We start from the raw sequence: 18,547 nt of genomic DNA, 5'->3' as shown, positions 1-18,547 counted from the left end.
GGGGGGGGGGGGAGAGGGAGAGAGGGAGAGAGGGAGAGGAGAAGAAAAAGCTTCTCATTGGGCAGCAGTGCTGCCACTCCTCGGTTGAACGCTTTCTTGGAGTCCTCCACCAACTTCTCTCCCTCCCCCCTTAAGGAGCTGTCAGTTATACAGCAGGCGGGGCGGGGCAAACTACTTCCGGTTGGGTCCAGAAAGTTGAGCTGAAGGAGGGGCAGAAAGAAGGAGGAGGAGGAAGAGGAAGAGGAAGAGAGAACCTGGGCGGTGGCAGCGGCGGCGGTGGCGGCGGCTGTAGTAGCTTCCCCAGCAGCAGCAGCAGCAGCGGCGACTTGCCCAGCTGTAGAGGGAGAGAGGCAGGCAGGCGGCGTTGGTTCTCTCCGGGCTCACAATGGACAGCCAGGGCAGGAAGGTGGTGGTGTGTGACAACGGCACCGGGGTAAGCGCCGAGCCCGGGGGAGGCCTGTGGGGACCGGAGCCGAAGATGGCCCGGGGGAGGAGGAAGGTGTGTGGGCAGACTGCTTGGGCGCGGCGCGGCCGCTGGGGCCTCAGGTGGAGGGGGGGGGGGGGCCTGCGCCCTCCCGCCCCCGCACCTCTTCCTGTCAGCCCCCCACCCCCACGCCGTGCCTCATCCCCTTGGGCGGTGGGGGGTGGTCTCCTGCTCGCCCCCTCCCTGAGTACCTTGGAGATGGTATTGAGGACGCTGGCGGTGGGCAGATTGAAGATAGTCCCGGTCAATTCAAAGAAGCTTCTGATTTTAAAAAATAATAATCGGGCCTTTGCTCTTCCTGTAAAATCGAAGGTAGAGCATCGGAGGCAGGAAGCGAGGGGGTGAAAAAGGAAGTAGGGCTGGCAGCCCCCGTCTCGAAGCAGCGTTTGGAGGGGCTCGTGGGAGGGAGCCTGGGGGAGGCGCACGGCTTTGGACGTCCGAGGGGGCCGTGGGGGATTAAGGTGCCTAAGTGGGCGAGCCCCGGGGGGGCGCGGGCTGCCGAAGTCGCGAAGGCCAGTGTGGTGGTGACCTTGAGAGAAGTTACGAAGCCCCTTGTGTTCCTCTTTTTCTCCTAACTGCAAGTTGCAAATGAGTGTGATCTTAAATACGCAGAGAGTTGTAAAAACGGGGTATTCTTGCCCCCTCTCTTTTTTCTAGATGCTCCTTTTTTGGGGAGGGATCTGCCTTTTTTTGTTGTTGTTTGTTTTTTTATCAAATGGTGGCAAATTCGGAACAAATCTCAAGATTGAAACATGATTTATTTGGAATGTATTCTCCAGTGATGATTTTACGTTGCATTTGTTCTCAGCTCTTTTTGAGGTTGCCACAGCATACCAGTGTATATCTGCTTTTTTCGTGATCCTTCCTACACCTCACTCTCCCAGCAGGGTCTACTATGTGAATTAGAAATTAACAAAAAAACTTTTTTTATTGTTAAACTCTTCTAGAATTATACTGTGGAGAATGTAATGAACTTTAAATTAACATAGGCAAACCTTTTATAAATTAGAAAATTGAAAACCAGTTGCGGCTTGCACCGGGTAACACAGCAGGTTAGTGGCATGGCTGTGACTAGAACCTAGCTTTCCAATTTATTATCTTTCCATGATGCTGTAGCCTTTTAAAAGGGCTATTAAATATAAAATGTGCTGAAAAAAATACACTGATTTCTTATGACATTGTTTCATTTTGATTTTGTTACAGAAGATTGAAGTATAGGATTATCCCGGATTGATTTCTTCTATATTCAAAGTAATGTTCAGAAAACAATGTTTTATATAGGGTTGTAGATAGTAGATGAGAGTTCATTGGCATAGAGAAGTTCTAGATGAGGAAATTCCCTCAGCAGGCAATGCAAATTGACACTTATGTAATATATATATAGTCTTAGAGCAAGAAATCTTAATCTGGGTTCCATGGACCTTGTGTTTTGAATTCAGGGGACCCGTGAAATTGGATGGGGAAAAGTTATATATTTATTTTCACCAACCTCTAACAAATTCAGCATATATTTCACTTATTTAAAAACATTATCTGAGAAGAGGCCCATAGGCTTCACCAGATGCTGCTAAAGTGGCCCATGATAAAAGAAAAATTGAGAACCTCTCTCTCAGAAAGTTGCTTAGTGTCAGTAGCCATATTTACTAAGTGCCAGACACTGCTAAACACTAGGGTTACAAAGGAAGGAGCTCTCACACCTAATGGGAGGGATGACATGCCAACAACTGTACAGACAAGCTAGGTATGAGATTAATTTAAAAGACCCAATAAGGAAAAGGCACTGGCATTAAGGGGAGATCAGGAAAGACTTCTCTTAGAAGATGGGATTTTAGCTGATTCTTAGAAGCAGCCAGGAGATAGAGATTAAGAGGGACAATTTAGTGACTTGCCCAGGGTCAGTCATTTATATGTCAGAGGCAGGACTCAAACTCAAGTTTTCCAGGCTTCAGGGCCATTTCTTTATCTCCATGCTATATTTCCTTTCAGAGGTCTGTTCAACTTTTTGCTTTTTGGTGATAATCCTATTTGCTGAACTCTTGTGTAAATCAAGTTATTTCTTACCTGCTGTTAGTATAGGAACACATGGACAGCTACTTTCTTTTTTAAATAATAAAACACTAGAGTTAGTGATGCTGGGTAGCTGTGTGGCACAACAGATAGAGTCAGAGTATCTTCCTGACATATCTTCCCGAGTACAAATCTCGCCTTGGATTCTTATTGTGTGACCCTGGGCAAGTCACTTAAGCCTGTTTGCCTCAGTTTCCTCATCTGTAAAATGAGCTGGAGAAGGAAATAGCAAACCACTCCAGTATCTTTGCCAAGAAAACCCCAAATGGGGTTGTGAAGAATTGGACAAGACTGAAAAATGACTGAACAACAAAAAGCATCAGAGATGGCCTTTGAATTTGTTATTGGGAAGTCTATTGTATAAAAAGCACAACGAATTATACATTTAAGACTCAGTTCGCCAGTCAAATTTTGAGGGGGAAAGGATGTCTATAACATAAAATTTTAAAATCGGGTTCCTTTCATTTTCTGTAACAAATGATCTAGTAAATAAATAGATCTGTTTTGAAATTAATTGCCAGTGCCTCCAAATATAAATACATCAATTAGTTTAAAATGAAGAAAGAACCAGCATTAGTGATGAAGTAGTATTGATAGCATCATAATACCATTCAGAAATACTTTAATATTTCTGTAAGCTTTATATATAGACATTTTAAAGCTAGAAAATCAATCACATTCTGTCTTTTATCTTGATTTTATTCTAGAGCAACATTTCATATGCAATTAAATATTTACAAGGCATTAAATTTGTATGTGTGGCATGTTCATTTGTCTTTCACTCATTTAAAGTTTTCTTAGTGATGTTAACCCAAAATTTGGTAAAAATTTTTTTTAAGCAATTGGGGTTAAGTAACTTGCTCAAGGCCAGGTGTTTCTGGGTGGGTGCTAAGTGTCTGAGTCCAGATTCGATCCCAGGTCATCCCGACTCTGGGGCTGGTGCTCTTACTCACTGTGCTACCTGGCCGCCCCAAATTTGGTAATTTTTAAGTACCCATTGGCCAGGCCTTTTGCCTTCAGATGCTTCTGTCTGAAAATAACAGTGTGCTGATTTTAGCAAGCCCAAGAAGATCTGAGTGTTCTGAATCACTTAGAAAGGTCAGTTTTAACTATTCACATAGGGAAACCTAAAGAATACCTACTTCCCAGGTTGCTGTGCAGTTTGATAGGCAACCTGTAGCTTCTTGATCACATATTAAAAGAAAATAAGCAACAGAGAAAAAATCCATGTTAACCTGTATGAGATACTTAACACTTAAAAGCTGCTTTTAAAAAAAGTTAAACGATTCTTTAATACAGTTATGAGCTGTGCTTAGAATTGAACAAGAGGGGGAATGGGCTAGACTGTTTGTTAAATTGCACATTTATTTTAATCACAATTCCCCTCCAAGCTTCTTCCTACAACAAAAGCTTATATTTTTTTTTAACACCAGTAGTCTTATTATGATGTTACATAGTCATATATAATCACACTCTGGCTTATTGAATTAGAGGATAATCCAAAAGGCAGCAGAGAGGTGCATGGTAGGCAGGGGTAGCATGCAGCATGTTCCAAACCAGAAATGGCTCAGGAAAGGCCTTGCAGTAAAGATGTAATCTGAAATACATGATTGGGTAAAGCAAAAAAGGTGAGCCAGCCAAGAACAAAGAGAAACTGATAGCCTGCCAGTGCACTTCATTGACATCCACTGATACCTGGAAATTTAGAATTAGGTCCCCAAATTTCTAGGTGGACCGTTTGTGGCAGATTTATGGGAGGAAATGAGGGTGCATGGATGATTTCTAGCCTTCATCATTGGAAGGGATGAAATCATAACTTCATTGGAGTATAGAACTATCAGAATATTGACTAGGCTTAAAAATGCCTAAGCATTTCACAGTTACAGAATGGGGAGAAGGTACAGTATTTATGCTAGTTCCACTCTCTGTAGCATTCAGGGCAAGGCAAAGAGAAAGGAAACTAATATTTCTCAAGCTAAGCTGCTGGTGCCACTTGAAGGGTCAGTAGTAAAGAAGTCCTGAGTTCAGATTCAGTTTGAGACACTAACTGTACCACCCTGGGCACATCATTTTACATCTGTTTGCCTCAGTTTCTTCCATTGTAAAGTTGAGGTAAAAACAGCATCTTCCTTGCAAAGTTGTGAGACTCAAATGAGATACCTTTAACAAAGCACTTAGCCCAGTGCCTAGCACATAGGAGGTGTACATATCAGTGTTTATTCCTCTCTCTCTTCTCCAAAATTTCCTAGCCCTTTAACTGTAGCCAGTACTTGGCATAACTGCTATCTAAAGTGGCATCACAAGGATTGTCCAGGTCAGTGAATCTGTGTCCCAAAGTAACTATAATCTGGAGATCAGGAAGCCTTTACACAAAGCTGAGGATAGTTAGCCCATTTTGACAGCATCCAAAAAAGATCTTGACAAGTTAGTACACTAAGGTGAATCTAATTACATAAAATTCAGTAGAGGTAAATGCAAAATCTTAGATTTGAGGGTTTTTTTGTTTTTATTTTTATTTTTATTTATTTATTTTTTTAAAGCAATTGGAGTTAAGTAACTTGCTCAAGGTTACACGGCCAGTTATTATTTCTGGGTGTGGTGCTGAGTATCTGAGCCCGGATTTGATCCAGGTCATCCCGACACTGGAGCCGGTGCTCTTACTCGCTGAGCCACCTGGCCGCCCCTTTGTTTTTATTTTTGAGGGGGGAAGGCAAGGAAATTAAGTGACTTGCCTAACGTCACACAGCTAGTCAAGTGTCAAGTGTCTGAGACCAGACTTGAACTCAGGTCCTCCTGACTCCAGGGCCTTGTGCTCTATTCACTGTGCCACCTATATGTGCCCCCTCCCCCCTCCTTTTCCTTTTCTTTGGAGGGGGATTTGAGTTCTTTAGAAACCCACTTCCAAATCACAGGATGGGAGAGGGAAAGTTATTAGCAGGTTCTTAAAAATTGGTTTTTGAAAAAAATCTGGAGAATATAGTGGACTACAAATTCAATCTGAAGCAGTAGGGTGATGTGGCTGGTCAAAATAGTTAATAGAATTTGGGGCTGCATTGAGAAGCATAGCTTCCGGAAATAAGGTAAGTTGCTCTGTACTTGGTTCACATGGAGTATGTGTTCAGCTCTGGGCACCACTGTTTAAGCAGTTGTCCAGGAGAGGACAACTAGGAGGTTGAAGGGCCTTGAGTCTTTTTTTTTTTTTAAGTTTAAAAATTTATTTTAAACTTAAATGCAAAATAAGAAAAGGAAAAAAAATTGCCATGTACATAGCAGAACATAGGAGAGGATTCAATATAAAACCATAAATATCCATTTCAAGAAAAGCTATATAATAAATACAACACATTATTTTCAAAGCTGTCCATCTTTGCTTCCTTGTAGGTTTTCTTTTGCCCTCTGCTGTGCACTCTTTACTTTTTTTTTCTGCTTCCCCTCCCCAAGAAGGCTACAATTAAGTGCAGATATATTTTTATATATAATATAAATACACACATACATATATGCACATTTACATAACCATAAACATACATATATAATAGACACTCAGATGCATGTATCTAAGAACGTATTACAGTTATTTCCACTTGTAATCTGTTTCTCTGAATGTGGATAGCATCTTCTTAAGTCCAAGGCTTTTATATTTTTCTAAATCCACCAACTGATTATTCCTTACATCACAACAATATTCTGACCCATTAACATTCTATTTGAGAGATTGTGAGAGTTTTTCCCCCGGTTTTCTGCATTCCCTCTATTCTTGGCTACATAGGTTTTGAGTTTATTTCAGTTGAGGATTGGTCAGTGGATTTTGGTATGGATAGCTTGAGGTAGAGAACATTTTGAGGGGACAGAATAGTTGTCTCCAGATATTTGAAGGGACTTCTTGTGGAAGAGGAATAGTGCCTGTTTTGTTTGGCCCCAGGGTGCAAAATCAAAGGAAAGTTTGGAAATTGCAAAGAGACAAATTGAGATTTTGTATCTGGAAATTTTTCCTAACAATTAGAACTGAACAAAAAAATTGAATGCGTTGCCTTAAGAGAATCATTGTAGGTCTTCAAGCAGAGGCTGAATCATCACTTTTTTTTTTTCAAGTATGTTATAGTGGGGTTGGACCATATGACCACTAAAATCACTTCCATTTCTAATGCTGTGTGATTCATTCAGGAATCCTTATGTAGGAGGGGCAGCGAGGTGGTGCTGTAGGATGCTAGGCGAAGAGTCAGGAAGACTTAATCACAAGTTCAAATTTGGCCTCACGCTTACTGGGTGACCCTGGGCAAGTCACTTAAGCCTGTTTGCCTCAGTTTCCTCATCTGTAAAATGAGTTGGAGAAGGAAATGGTAAACCACTCCAGTATCTTTGCCAGGAAAACCTCCAAAAATTGGATTATGAAGAGTCAGACATGACTGAAATGACTCAACAATGTAGTTGAACCCTGAACTTTGCTAGCAGCCAGTTACCACCCTGTGATCTTTTGTAGTTTATAGAAGTACTGTACTAGTGTATGAATTTTCTATTATTTAGCTGTGGATAGGTTTCTTTTAGTGACTCTGCTGATTGTATGGAGATACTGAGATACTGAAATAAAACTATCATCTTGTTCACATGATAGGAGATTCACTGAATAAAAATAACTGAGGTGAAAGTCAATAATTCTTGAGTCTAAGCTTTCTGGAACAAAGAGGATTGTAGGATGGTGTCCTGATCATTACCTGATTAAAATAATGAAAAAGGAGTATTCTGATAAAACTAATGGAAGAAAAAAGACAAGTAAAAGCAAGGTTTAAATTTGCTCATAAAACATTTTTTTTTTAAGCTAATGTAGTTAATACTCTTTAATTTTTGCCTGAAAGGCTATGATAGACTGTGAATGTTCTTACCATTTGATGACTCAGTGGGAAGTAAGAGAGCCAGTTTCAACCACAATGCTATGAAGAGGAAACTATATATGGTAAAACCTATTTCTTAAACACAGCCTTCTTGCACACACCAGGGCAAATTAGTAGCTAAGTTTTTAAATGATGAGAGGGTTGTAAGCATATGCCATGTCACATTTTGCCTTTTAAGGATTAAAGTGACAAAATATGGTTTGAACAAGGTTTATTTTCTTCATTTTACAAATTAATAGTTGTGGTTTTTATACATTTTCTAAAAATCATGATTTTGGTGCAGGAAGAATGAATGTTGGGGTTTTTTTCCCCTTTAAAATTCCTTAGTATGCCTTTTTTTAAGCATATTATTTAATTTTAATACTTAAAAATAAATGTACCTGAATTTTGTTTTTATAAATTAAATGTGTTCATGTTTTAAAAATTTGTTAAATTTACACAAGTGTGCCCATAGACAAACATGGAAGCTACCATATACATTTGGGAGCTAACACATTTACCTTAAAACGAGCACACATACATACCTGTGAACTTAAACTCATATACAAGAGCTAACACAGGTCATTAGATACAGTACATTAATTTTGCCACTTGTATTTAGTGGTAACAGACCTATCAGTCCTTTTTTTGTGCATACCAAAATCAAAATTTCTAAAATCCCTGTCCTTTTCTTACATAAGAAAAAAAAGTATCCTGTCAGACCCTTTATGGTTTCATGTAGGGGAATCGTTCCTTGCTGCTGGGTGTTGGGGGACTGGGAGAAAGGGACTGGCTACCTATTTATGGGTTCCTTCTTAAGAGTCTTTTGCTCCAATATCTCCTGGGTGTTTGTGGATGACCTCAGGCTCTCAATTCTGTTCACTAAACATTTATTAAGCACCTTTGTGCCTTACTGAGTGCTAAGCCCTGGGGATATAAATAAGAAAAAGGAAGACTGTTCCTTTCTTGAGAAGCTCACAATTTAAGGGGGGAACCACACCCAAAAGGAAGCTGGAAAGCCTGGGGGAGTGTTAGATGTGGAAGTCCTGGAGCCTGATGTTATATGGAGTGGGAACTAAACTGGGCAGCTGATAGTTACCTGGGCTTAGTATGTATTTTTTTTTGGTAGGGATTTTCTTTTAAACTATGTACCTGTTATAGTAGTTTTGAAGCAGTTTTAAAATTTGAAGTGAAAGATGTGTGCCAAAGTATAGTTATGGAGTGGTTTGGACTGAGCATCTTGAAGAAATCTGTGTAGAAATGTTAGCCATTGTTGGATAAATACATTTGCTACATAATAATTTAACAAGTGATCATTATTTTGCATTTGAGTGTATATTAAAACAGTTTTTCATTGAACCTGTAGAAATTTAGATAGCTTCAAAAATACCATCTAAATTGCTTCCACTTTCAGTACTGTCTTTTCTCTTTAAACTTGGCAACTTTGAAAATGGCTTTTCTCTTGCAGCTTTCCAAGTAGTTAAGTTTTAAGAATATTAGATTCTTGGGGCAGCTAAGGTGGCACAGTAAATGGAACATGGGCCCTGGAGTGAGGAGGACCTGATTTCAATTCTGGCCTCAGACACTTGAAACTTACTAGCTGTGTGACCTTGGACAAATCACTTAACCCCAATTGCCTCACCTTTCCCCCTCCAAAAAACAAAACAAAACAAACAAAAAAAGAATATTAGATTCTCTGACTCTGTACATAGGTGACCTAAAAATTCCAGCTTTTTAATTGTCTGAATAGCACCTTGAATAATTATCTAGCCACTCTCCTTGTTTAGAAACAGGCCATAGATTTGATTCTGTCATACGAATGCAAATCAGTTTGCTTCTTCCATTTTAGTTGTATAGTTTAATTTTGCCCAAGGTTCCATAACTTCCCTTAGTGACTCACTTTTTTCAGTGACTATTTCAAACCCTCTCCCATATTTCTCTTTCCCTCTTAGGAGAGAACTCTGCCTCTTACTTTCCGGAGAAAATAAAAACCATGGTCCTTGAGCTCCATCTTTTCCTCTACTCTGTACCTTAAAAGTCCTTGTCATTGTACTCCATTCTGTGCTTTAGTTGCAGATGAAGTGGTGGTCCTTGTCAAAGCCAGCCCCTCTCCTTGAAATCATGCTTCCCTCTCATCTCCTATAGACTGCCCTTAAATCTTCCCCTCTAATCTTCTGTTTCAGTTATTTCCCACTGTCTTCACACATAGCTAATTCTCTTCCATCTTTGGAAAAAAAAAAAGCCATATACACTTCTTCCCTTAACTTCCCCTGTTCTACATCTGACTTCTGACCTTACCACTCAACTGAAACCGCTTTCTCCAAACTATTAGTGATCTTTTAGTTATTAAATCCAGTTGACATTTTTTAGTCCTCATCATTTTTTACCTCTCTGCAGCATTTGACATTTTGAGCCATTCTCTCTTATATAATCTTTGCTCTCTTTAATTTTTGTGGTACTTCTCAGTCATCTTTTTTTTTTTAAAGCAATAGGGGTTAAGTAACTTGCTCAAGGTTACTCAGTCATCTTTATTGGATCATCATTCAAGTCCTAGCCTTATCTGTAAGTATATATCAAGATTCAGTTAGCAGAGGCTCCTCACTCTCTCATCCCACTTAACCAGTTGCTAAGCCTTGTCATTTCTACCTCCACAGCATCTTTTATATCTGTCCATTTTTTTCCACTGACCTGGTCACTCCTCTGCCCCCTCTCCCCAGCCCCACCATCCCACTCTATTAATTTCTTATCACTTCTTATCTGTTGTAGTAACTTAGTTTCCCAGTCTCAAGTCTCTCCCCTCCCCACATCACTGCCAAAGTGATATTCCTAAATCACAGATTTGACTACACTCATATCCTAATCAGTAAACTCCAGTGACTTCTTAATGCCTCTATGATGAAATACAGACTTCAGCCTACCTTTCCAAGCTTGTTACATGTTATTCCCCTTTTCCTTAGGTATGGGGATACATGAGCTTGTTTTTAAGTAGCTGGGAAGCAGCCTGTAGACATTTATCTTAGCATGTCCTAAACAGAACTCATTTTTTCCCCCAAATCTTTCCTTCTTATGAACTCTCTTTTTCCTGCCAAGGGCACCAACATCTTCTCAATTCCCTAAGCTCACAATCATGATGTTATACTTGATTTCTTATTTATACTTGCCCTCCCCTCCCCATCCCCCCTCCTTAACTTTACAACATTTCTCATATACATCCCCTTCCCTTCATTCAAAAAGCTGCCTCTCTCGTGCAGGCCCTCTACCTTAAGAACTGGACTATTACTATAAGCTGTTATTGCGGTAGCCTTCTGGTTGATCTCCCTGCTTTATGTCTATTCTGGCTTCATTCTGTTCTCCAATTAAGTGCCAAAATGATCTTCCTAAAGCACAGATCTTTCTTCTTAAGATAGATGCTAAAAGTGACCCTTGTAGAGGATAGGTGTGTGTATGTATATATCAAAGCTAACCATTTTCATCTTACCAAACCACCAGAGGCATTTGACCCTTCTTGTTTTGTTTTGTTTTGGGTTTTTTTTTGCTTTTTTGGGGGTGACTTGCCCAAGGTCACATGGCTAGTTTTTGTGTTAAGTGCCTGAGGTGGATTTGAACTCAGGTCCTCCTGACTCCAGGGCCAGTGCTCTATTCACTGTACCACCTAGCCACCCCCTTTTTGTATTTATATCTAGTTTATATATATATATATATATATATATATAAAACTTTGGGGTTAGCATAAAAGTATAATATTAAAATAATTGTAATTGAATATATTTTACTGAAGTCTTATCCCAATACCTCATTGTGGATTATAGGTGACCCTAGGGTTCTTGAAGGCTGTGCCAGTGGAGTACAGGCTCTAACAGGTCTTATAATGCTAGAAAAATTGAGGTTCAGGCCCAGTGAAATGTATTTGTTGTTTGATAGAAGATAATCATCAGGTTGGTCACAAGGTAATTTTTGGCCGCAAAGACTATTTGTCAGATAAATAGTAAGTATGTTGGTGGTGGTATGGATTGTTGGAGGAAAGACCCACACAGCCGAAAAAAATTAGAGCCTATCTGGAATAGCTTTGTAGAAAGCAGAAAGATTTCCCACCACTGGGCAACCCTTCTCTCTTCATCTAGGGTTCTAGACAACTGTCACAAGACCTGGATAAGATCAGAGTCAATATTTCTTCCTTGTGATAAGGTGGAGGACCATCAGGTCTTCTTATGTGCCTTGCAGCTGCCTCCTGAGTTCCTCTGGGCCTTAACATCAGCCCTGCATCTATTCCCTGCACTGTCATTTGACCTCATATGATTTCAGCACCCTTGAGCTTGACCATTTAACCTACTGCTATGCACTTAGGACTTCTGGGTCTTTTCATCTGCTCTGCATCTGAATTTTCTTTTGTGTAGTTGCACCTACTTAGAGTTTAAGTTCTTCATCTAGGGTTCTAGACAACTGTCACAAGACCTGGATAAGATCAGAGTCAATATTTCTTCCTTGTGATAAGGTGGAGGACCATCAGGTCTTCTTATGTGCCTTGCAACTGCCTCCTGAGTTCCTCTGGGCCTTAACGTCAGCCCTGCATCTATTCCCTGCACTATCATTTGACCTCATATGATTTCAGGACCCTTGAGCTTGACCATTTAACCTACTGCTATGCACTTAGGACTTCTGGGTCTTTTCATCTGCTCTGCATCTGAATTTTCTTTTGTGTAGTTGCACCTACTTAGAGTTTTAGTTCTTTGAGAGAAGGAACTGTTTTGCTTTTTTTTAGTTGTGCCCCTAGCACTTAGTACAATATTTGGTATATAGTAAGTGATTAATAAATGCTTATTCATTAAGGTATTGAAGTATTTACATTTATATATATGTTGGCTAATGTTGATGTTAGCCAGCACCAACTGTGTTACGGGGGTGGGGTACCTGTGGCCTAGGACCACATGTGACCCTCTAGGTCCTCAAGTGTGGCCCTTTGACTGAATCCAAACTCACAGAACAAATCTTTTTAGGGGATTTGTTAAGCTATAGGGAAGTAGAATAATAATGTCTTTGTTTGATACTGTCTTGTAAATCTTAGGTATGGTCCTTGTGTGCTTTAGAAGAAGGAATATGTGTGAATCAGTCCAGGATTATTAGTCTTTTAAAATAACTATAATGCTTCAGGGGATAACTCATTTAGTGTTTTGTATATAAAAGAAATTATTTCCTGACAGAGGTTTATGAAAGATTTAGGCTGTTGAAGAGAGCATGACTTTGACACATCTCACAGGCCCCATCTGTTAAAGCCAAGTAGAATTCCAAATGGCAGTATATCTTGAGCTATTTATGATTAAATAGATGTCTTCAAAATCTTTAACCAGATTGCTGTGGAGGATTTTGAAGATCCCCAAGTTCTGCTACATGGAGTTTTCCTATGTTACATGTGGAGAATTTGCAGATGGCATTTAGAGATATTAATGAATGATTCATGTAGCCATTTAGTAAAAAGAATAACTATAAGGATAATATGCACATTGTAAATTCTTAGTAGATACTTGTCAGTTGGTTTCTGTTCATGCCTATATGTTTTTTTTATAGGATGGGGCAAAAATCAGTCAACTCATATCTATGGTATTGCTTAATTAGTTTAATCTTAGAATGAAAACAAAGAGCTCTTATTACTGTCTTCTTTGAAATATGATACTTTGAGGTGTTTTTCCTTTTTGTAAATGAGGATTGGTGAAGATTTGGTAGGAGACTAGAAAAAGTGAATAAATGACTTATGAGTATGAGAACGAAAACCCTTGGTTTTAGTGAGACTAATTATTTAATCTCCTTTGGGCCTCAGTATTCTCATATCTTTATATTATTATTGTAAAAGTTAACTAGATGATTATTATCAAATTTTTTACATCTTTGGCAGAATATACTAGGTAAATAAAATGCTGTTGTGACCATATATTATTAAGTGATTCCATGAAAACCGTACTCCAGATATATGGAATTAGGGTGGAGGAGAAGAGATGAGACTATACCTCCCTCTTCTCAGTGGAGAGGTGAGGGAATATATAGGCAGAATGTGGCATGTGCATTATGTTTGAGTTCCCAAACATGTGGAAACCATTCTTGTAAAGAATTTATAATAAAGAAATAGGAAGGAAGGAGATAAGTGCTTACAAAGTGTCTGCTATGTGCCAGGTACTACACTAAGCACTTTACAGCTATCTTGTTTGATTCTCAGCAACCTTGGGAGCTAGGTGCTATTATTAGTCCCATTTTACAGATGAGGAAACTGAGGTAGCAAGCAGTTAAATAACTTATCCCAAATCTAGTAATTGTCTAAGGCTAGATTTGAACTGGGGTCTTCCTGACCCAGTGCTCTATTCACTGCACCAACTCACTGTTCCTAAAGTCTCCCCATTTTCAAATGTGAAAAAAGACATTTGTTGGTAATTGATGATGCCATATATTTGGGGGTATGTGTGTATACACACACATAATAATGTGAGTTTTTTCCACTCTTCATATCCTTTCCCCCTGAGAGATTTTGAAAATTGATATTTCAGTGCTTTCAAAGTTGTCATCTTCAGTATAGTTTTCTTCTCTGTGTACTTGATTGGGTCCAGCCAGTTTTCTCCCTATGTCTTATCTTTTTAAGTGTCCTTTCAACCTCCTCTTATAATCCATTAGGCACTAAGTGGTTAGAATCTAAATATGGAAGGTCTTCTTTCTTTGATGATGAAAACAGGTGATTTGAGTTTCTTTGTCCTCCCTCTGATGTCACCTATAAATATTTGAAACCTAAGTTTTCTATAGATTTGTTTTCTCCTTGTTATGTCACTATTTTGTGAAGTGATAATGTTTTTAAGTTGCCACAATTCTCCTTCTGTGATTCTTTACTCAGAAAATTGAGGTCTTCCATTGTGGGTTCCTTTTTTTTTTTTCTTTCTGGTTATATGCCTTATGTCTCCTCAACTTTATTCCCCCATTCCATTCTTCTTTCTTTCATTCTCTGAGACTTAGGTGGCCCTTCTTGCTTATGTCAACCCTTCTACTTGTGTCTTTGATCTTCCCATCTCTGGGAGCCTGCCCCTTCACTTACACTCCCTTCTTTCTCTCTAATGTTTATTTTTTCTTGTTCCCTTGGTTCCTTCCCTTCTATCTTATAGACATGTTCAACCCTCTTTTTCTGAAATCTTCAATTGTCCTTTTCATCTCCTCAAGCTAACTTACCCTATTTTTTTCCCCACAAACTCATAGAAGAAGCCATCTGTCTATCTATACTCACTGCCTCCACTTAACATCTTGCAATCCACTTAAACTAATAATCTCTTAATTTCCAAATCCCATGACCTTTTCTTATCTTTTTTGATTCCTCTACCATTTTTGACACTTGCCCTTCTTCCCATATACTGTCTCCTCTCTGGATTTTTATGAAATTATTCTCCACTAGTTTTCCTGCTATCTAACTGTTCCTTCTCAGAATCCTTTGCTGAATTATCATCCATGCATCACCTGCTATGTATGAGGTACCCCAAAGCTCCGTCCTAAACCTTCTTATGAGATCACAGATCTAGAAGCCATCTAGTCCAGTCTCCTCATGTTGCAGGTGACGAAACAGGTGCAAGGAAGTTAAGTGATTTACCTAAGGTCACATAACTCAAAAATCATGATCTTTCTACTGTCTCACTGTGCCTCAATTCTCTTTTATAAACTCTCCCTCTGTTATCTCATTAACTCCCCAATGTTCACTTATAATCTCTATGCAGATAACTCTTTATGTCTACATATCTAAACTCTCCTTTCAGCTCTCTCTAACATTACCTATTGCCTGGTTATCTCCACCTAGGTGTCCCATACTTGCGGTCAGACTTGCTATTTCCAAAGCAGAAATCTCTCCTCTTCACCACCCCCTCCCCCACGTCTGTTTTTCCCAGCTTCCATGTTCTACTGGAGACACCACCATTCTTTAAATCACCCAGATTTGCAACACCAGGGTTATACTTAGCTTTTTTCTCTCTCACCCCTTGTGGTTAATCAGTTGTCAAATTGTATTAAATCTTCATTGTGATCTACTTGACTGAGAAAATGGAAGCCTGAGATCAGTTAAAATATCTTCTGCTCCATTTTACTTCCCAATACCCCTCTTTCTTATTTCCCATTTTCTCCTCTCTAGTCTCATGAAGATAACTTTTCTCTTGCCAAAGCCACCTCCTTCATGTGAACTCTTGATGTCATCCCCATCTGGAATGTCTGGAAGCTTGGCCCTTAATCATTCCTTCTGTGTCATCTTCACGCATCCTTTGTTCAGTGGCTCCTTTCCTGATACTGTTGAACATGTTTAAGTCTCTTGCTTCCTTACAATTTTAATTTGTTCTTTCTTTCTGACTTAATTTGGAGTGGAGGTAATCTGATTTTCATATCCACCATTTAAGAGCAAATGCTTTTTTAAATGAGAAATTTTTGTGGAAAAAGCAAGCCCATGCACAAAACATATATCCTAGCAAAACTTATTGAAAAGTGAATTGATAATTTATGAATTATGAGATGGGGCAGGCAAGCCTGGTTCTTTGGGTACTCTCTGGGAAAGAACACAATTGGCAGTGGGAAACAGGACAGCAATCCTACTTTAATAAGCCCAGAGGCTGTGGGAGCAAAGAGCACAGAAGGTACAGTGACAGGTACTGAAAGGGTCCAGAGGCACATGGCATGGGGACAGGGGACGGGACAGTGAAGGAAGGCAGGCAGTGATGGGGAAGATTATGGGGAGAAGAGGCAGAGAGTATCACTTAAGCCACCTTGGATTAGGTTTGAAAACACTTGGCAGCACAGACCTCATGGAAATGGATGAGTGCTTGGGGCAGGAGCAGGGGCAGCCGTTGGAGGTCTGTGCTGCCTTGGGGTTAAGTTCATTAACATAACCAAATCTTCTCAAAGTTGTAAGTAAAACTTTAAAGGTAACATTGACTCAAAGTTATCAGCAATTTTTCTTATTGTGGATGTCTGGAATTTGTCACAGATTTACATATTCTCAGACTAGGGGCTCTGACAGCAGCTGGTGGCTTCCTCTGATTAAGGACTTACTACCAGGATGTGAATTGTAGTTACTATATGATACCGTTTGTAAATTATGTTCATTTGATCTTTGTGATGGTTTGTACATGACTTCCAGATTCCCCTTTGCTACCTTACTTCCTTCTATTGCCTCTTTATACCTGCTGCTTATAAACTTGCTATACTGACTAGAAATGAGAGGTGGTGAGGGGTACCAGAATAAGATCTAATTTTAACACAAAAGATAAAGTTTGCAGTGGTGTGGTGATTTAGAGCCAAAGACACAGGTACCATGATTTTTCTTACAGTGCTTCTGGAAGGGAGAATGTTTTTTTGTTCAAGCCTTTAGATTGTCTTACAGTAAGTAACCAACTTTGCCACTAGTGTCTCTAGATGTGTTCATGAAATACAGTAGGACTAAAGTGGCTCTCTAGCTTTCCCTTCGTATGAAGAAAAAAAGTACCACCTTTGATACATATTTGGTGATATTTCATTAGTTTCCTCACTTCCCAGAGATTCTAGGACAGTTACTGATTGGAGTACAAGGTATTACCTAATGCCTCCATCCTTAAATCTACACTTTGAAATCTTTTAGCTTTATAGTTGGTTGGAGAAGTGAAGGAGAAAAAAAATTTGGAGGGAAGGATCTGACTCACTTCATGGTATGTGAACATATATTTTTATTACTTACGGCATAGAAATAGATGCCTGACCTCATGGCTCTGGCCTAGGATATGGGAGACATTTTATTTGTATTTTCTTAGAATCAAGGATAGCAAATAATCAGAAACCAACAAAAGGTATTGTTTGTACATAACCTGAATTTATGACAACCAAATTCCCTAGTCCAGTATCCAAACTTTGAAGGATTTAGATATAATATAGGTTAGCATTCATTCAGGGATCTTGTTCACTGCTTCATTTATTGAGATATTTTGCATTTTAAGACAGATCAGCAATAATGGGGATAGGGAGGGACTAAAAAGACTCTTATGCCATCCCATTTAACTATTGTCCATTCATTTATCCTAAGCATAAACTCCCTGGAAGAATTTCTTTATTCATTGCCTCTATTTCCTCATTTCCTGCTCCTCTATCCCTGGCATTCTGGCTTCCAACCCCCATTTAATTCCATTAATTTAATGGAATTAAATGATTATTGATGCCTTTGGGCTCAAGAAGAAATCTACTTCCTTATTTGCCTCTCCCTGGGAGAAGCTGGGCAGGTCGCTTAACCCTGTTCATCTCAGTTTCCTCCTCTATAAAATGAGCTGGAGGGGGCAGTTAGGTGGCACAGTGAATACAGTACCAGCCTTGGAGTCAGGAAGACCTGCTTAACTGAAACTGTGCTTGGCAAGGTTAACAGTGATCTCTTTACCTGCTAAATCCAGTAGCTTTTTCCTAGTCCTTATCCCACTTGACCTCGCTACAGATTTTGACACTTAAGACCCACTTTCTCCTGCCTTTGCTTTAGTGATGCTACTCTTGTTTCTTCTGCCTGTCTGACCTTTCCCCAGTTATCTTGGCTTGGTCATTATCACACTAAGTTTGGGCATCCTCCAAAATGTCTCTCCTTGGTCCTGTTCTCTTTACTCTCCTTTGGTGATCTCATGAGTTAAACTGTCAGATTCGATCTTTGATTCTTCATTCTATCTCATTCCCACCATTCAATCAGTTACCAAGTCTTGTCCACAACATCTCTTGCATCTATTGTCCCCTCTCTGATCCACTTACTTTGACCTAATTGTTGTTCCCCATTTTCCATTTCTTTATCTGTGACTGGCGTTCCCTCCTCATTTCTGCCTTTTGGATTCACTTAGCTTCCTTTGAAATACAGCTCAGGTGACACCTGTTGTAGCAAGCCTTTCCTGATATCCAGTACTAGCCTCACAGTTGTTAGTGCTTTTTGTTCTCGAAATGTACTCCCTGTTCTGTATGTACTTTTTATTGGCATGTCTATAAATGTTTTGTTACCATTCCTACTCCCTTAAAGGAAGAGACTAACTGTAACCACATTACTTTGTGTAATGTAGAATTTAATGGAATTAAATGATTATTGATGTCTTTGGGCTCAAGAAGAAATCTACTTCCTTATTTGCCTCTCCCTGGG

General features: G+C 39.5%; 1 protein-coding gene across 1 annotated transcript in view; it reads left to right on the top strand.

The window, feature by feature from the left end:
* The first annotated feature begins 173 nt into the window (after window positions 1-173).
* Window positions 174-18,547, top strand: part of ACTR2 (actin related protein 2) — a 63,092-nt gene continuing 44,718 nt past the window's right edge. Inside the window, exon 1 of the mRNA XM_069068955.1 lies at window positions 174-433. Within this exon, the coding sequence (XP_068925056.1) occupies window positions 386-433 (48 nt within the window). The 5' untranslated portion in view covers window positions 174-385. The remainder of the gene's footprint in view (window positions 434-18,547) is intronic.

Source organism: Petaurus breviceps, unplaced genomic scaffold, assembly GCF_028583685.1.
Source record: "Petaurus breviceps papuanus isolate PSGF00001 unplaced genomic scaffold, PetGlider_PUasm1.0 90775, whole genome shotgun sequence".
In the NCBI taxonomy this organism is placed as follows: domain Eukaryota; kingdom Metazoa; phylum Chordata; class Mammalia; order Diprotodontia; family Petauridae; genus Petaurus; species Petaurus breviceps.
The sequence above is the reverse complement of the archived record's forward strand: the minus strand, read 5'-3'. Positions and strand labels throughout refer to the sequence as shown.